The following is a 3,196-nucleotide window of genomic DNA, read 5'->3' as shown; positions in this document are numbered from 1 at the left end:
AAATATTAAGCGAATACTTGAACCGATTGCCTTGTATAAGACTGATGTCATGTTAGCTAATTACGACCTTAAAAAATGTAATGATAATCTCGATATTAAAGTTTAAATATTAAGTAAAAACAAGTGGTTTTATCTTAATGACGCCAATAAATATTAAAAGTGAATGAAAACAGAAATGAGTATATAAATACAATAACCTGATTCTTCAGCTGAAGCAAGTATTCAATCTAGCTTTTTTATTATAAGTCCTAGCTAGAGCTGTAGCACTGGTTCACTTGGTATATTTAAGCGGTCGTGGTACGGTCCCACTAAAGTGACGTGTAAGACACGAAAACAAGTGAAGATGGACGGATTTATGATGGTAAATTGCAAAATACACAAATTACTGGCATATAATTAAACCCACAATGTGCTGCAGGACATCATCAAGGGCATGTGCATCATGGACAATGATGGAAACCGCATCCTGGCCAAGTACTACGACAAGAACATCCTGTCCACGTTGAAGGAGCAGAAGGCCTTCGAAAAGAATCTGTTCAATAAGACGCACCGCTCCAACACGGAGATCATCATGCTGGACGGGCTCACCTGCGTCTACAAGAGCAACGTGGACCTGTTCTTCTACGTGATGGGCAATGCCTACGAGAATGAGCTGATCCTGCTCTCCGTGCTCAACTGCCTCTACGACTCCATCAGCCTAATCCTCAAGAAGAACGTGGAGAAGCGCCTGGTGCTGGACAACCTGGAGATCATCATGCTGGCCTTCGACGAGATCTGCGACGGAGGGTGGGTATACATATAGATCGCCAGTGATGGGAGGTATCTGGATATAAGGGCGACCCTTGGACTAGGTTAAGCCACAAAAGATGAGAACTAGCATGTTTATTTGTATCTGATAGCTTACAATTTGTAATAGATATGACCTTACAAAATGGCTTATTGGCGAATCGAAGACAAAATTCCTGTAGTTAAGTCTTAAACTAAAAACAGCTTAACAAATTCAGTTATTCAAAACAAAATTAAAGTAATTCAGTTTATTCAGTTCATAGTTTAAAGTTAAAAAATATTGTATATTTTCTTAAACTATTTTTGAAAGGACTGTATAATGCAAGCTTCTGCAATTTCTTGTATTCCAAGGTAGGTAAAGTGTATGTTAGTGTATACTAGGACAAACTTTAAACACATTCTTACATATTTTTCCCATCACTGTGTATCCACTTTAAATCCACATTTACGTGTTATTTAAATAATAACCTTTTTCTTAACAGCATGATCCTGGATGCGGATCCCTCGTCCGTGGTGAAACGAGTCGATCTGCGCAACGATGACATTCCCATTGCCGAACAGACCGTTGCCCAGGTAACTAACACCCTAAATGGTCTATTTTGGTAGCTTTACTACTTAGTAGCTGTTTTAAGTGTTTATAATCTTATATTAGGCGTTCGTACTTTAGTTTGGTTTTGTCATGTTTCGTACTTTGATTGCCTCCAATATGAGCAAATATGCTCTTCGAACTTAATGTTGAATTAAATTCAATACTGAAATAAAGTGTATGTGTATTATACCCTCTTTGATCAAATAGTTGTAAAAATAGTTTCTGTTAGTACATTTAAATTAAAATTAAAAAGTATAAAAACAAATATACATGGTTAAATGTTCCATTGATTAGATTGCGTACATTTTTTAAGTTTGATTTTGCCATGAGTTTTAAAAAATTATATTTAAATAAATAGTTTATTCAAGCTTAAGTAAATAAAGTTTTTAACATTAGGCTCTTCTCAGATCTTACTTATAGTTTTAAATAGCTTGTTTTACTCTGTGTACATGTTTTTTGACTTAGTTTTGATTACTTCCCCCGAAATTGTCCCATTTCCTTGTACTCTCGAATTGATCAAATAAATATGGTTAAAAGTTTCTGGAACTTAACGCTCATTTTTGGTTCTTTTGGTTCATTAGCTAATTGATCAAAATTACTGCCGAGTATCTGTATCTATATTCGTATGTGCTATCTATTTTTTAGGTTCTACAATCGGCGCGTGAACAACTCAAATGGTCCATTCTGAAGTGATGTGATGAGAGGTGGCGGAAGAGAGGAAGCCACTTCCGCACCGTGTTGTCGCAATACATTCGATTCTTCTTTTACCCCCAACTGTTTTCGCCTAGTTGTAAAGCATATTATAATACATAAATTTAACTAGAGCGCCCTGCATGTTTTTATTGGATAACTAATAACTCGCTGTGTCATATATTAGCTTTAAGCACCGATTAACTATTGAGTTATCAAGGTCTTGAGCCGTCATAAATCACTTGTGCGTGGTATGTAATCAGATTCTCAGATAAGGGGATCCCCCGAATAAACAAGCAAGTCATAGAAATGGACCGGATTTGCGGATTATAACTAACAGTATTAAAAAGTATGTCCAACCTTGTTGATGTTTAACTTATTTCCGCGAGTGTACCGCTTATCTCAGTAATTCATACGATTGAGATCCACCATTCTCTATTTGCTTAATCGATGAGCTTTCGCATGCAGCCATCTAGTGCCAGAACTGACCCATGCAATGCAACGCTGATCGGTCACTATTACAATTAGATAATGCAGCTATAACGCATATTGTAATGCAATCACCAGTCATATGCATATCAAATAAACCGAACCACTTACTTCGAGATAGGGGGCCAAAGTATGTCGAAAACACGTGCCCAAATAATGGCCAACTAACTTGGCTTGAAGTGGGAGCCAAAATTGGGGGGAATAAAAGGAGTACTAGACTCTCAAAGCCTCTTAACGAGGCGGTAACAATTATTTAGCGATTAAGCACCTTTAATCTCAACATCTTTATAATAGGGGCGCATAAAGAAATACTATTTTTGGTAGAAGTTCAAAACGATTTTCAACAGCTTTGTTTTGTGCTGATCCTGATGTGAGGGCATTGGCACTCCAGTCCAAGTATATATTGGTTCGATTTATGGTCATTACAACTTAATCGTTCAGCTTACCCTTTGCAGACGCTATTAAAAGCTTTAGTTATGGAACAATATTCTACGTTTTAGCAAAAAAAGGAAATTAATTGAAGGTTGTTCGATCGCGGGGACTTTTATTTCTTCTTCAAAAGACCTTGTTTCGTAACTCAGTTTAATATCTATCCCCCAAAAAAAACAGATAGCTGTGATTCACTTGTTTTCCCAGCCTTTG

At 36.8% G+C, this 3,196-nt stretch overlaps 1 protein-coding gene across 1 annotated transcript; it reads left to right on the top strand.

Annotated features, from left to right (window-relative positions):
• The first annotated feature begins 272 nt into the window (after positions 1–272).
• Positions 273–2,199, top strand: LOC108047637 (coatomer subunit zeta-1). The gene is made up of 4 exons (XM_044461567.1): positions 273–361; positions 419–786; positions 1,269–1,359; positions 2,021–2,199. Exons 1-4 carry the CDS (start codon positions 344–346, stop codon positions 2,066–2,068), a joined length of 525 nt encoding a protein of 174 aa, XP_044317502.1. The 5' UTR covers positions 273–343; the 3' UTR covers positions 2,069–2,199.
• Positions 2,200–3,196: the final 997 nt, after the last annotated feature.

Source organism: Drosophila rhopaloa, unplaced genomic scaffold (genome assembly GCF_018152115.1).
Source record: "Drosophila rhopaloa isolate 14029-0021.01 unplaced genomic scaffold, ASM1815211v1 contig_47, whole genome shotgun sequence".
Lineage (NCBI taxonomy): Eukaryota > Metazoa > Arthropoda > Insecta > Diptera > Drosophilidae > Drosophila > Drosophila rhopaloa.
Note: the sequence above shows the minus strand (reverse complement) of the source record. Positions and strands in the feature narration are given on the sequence as shown.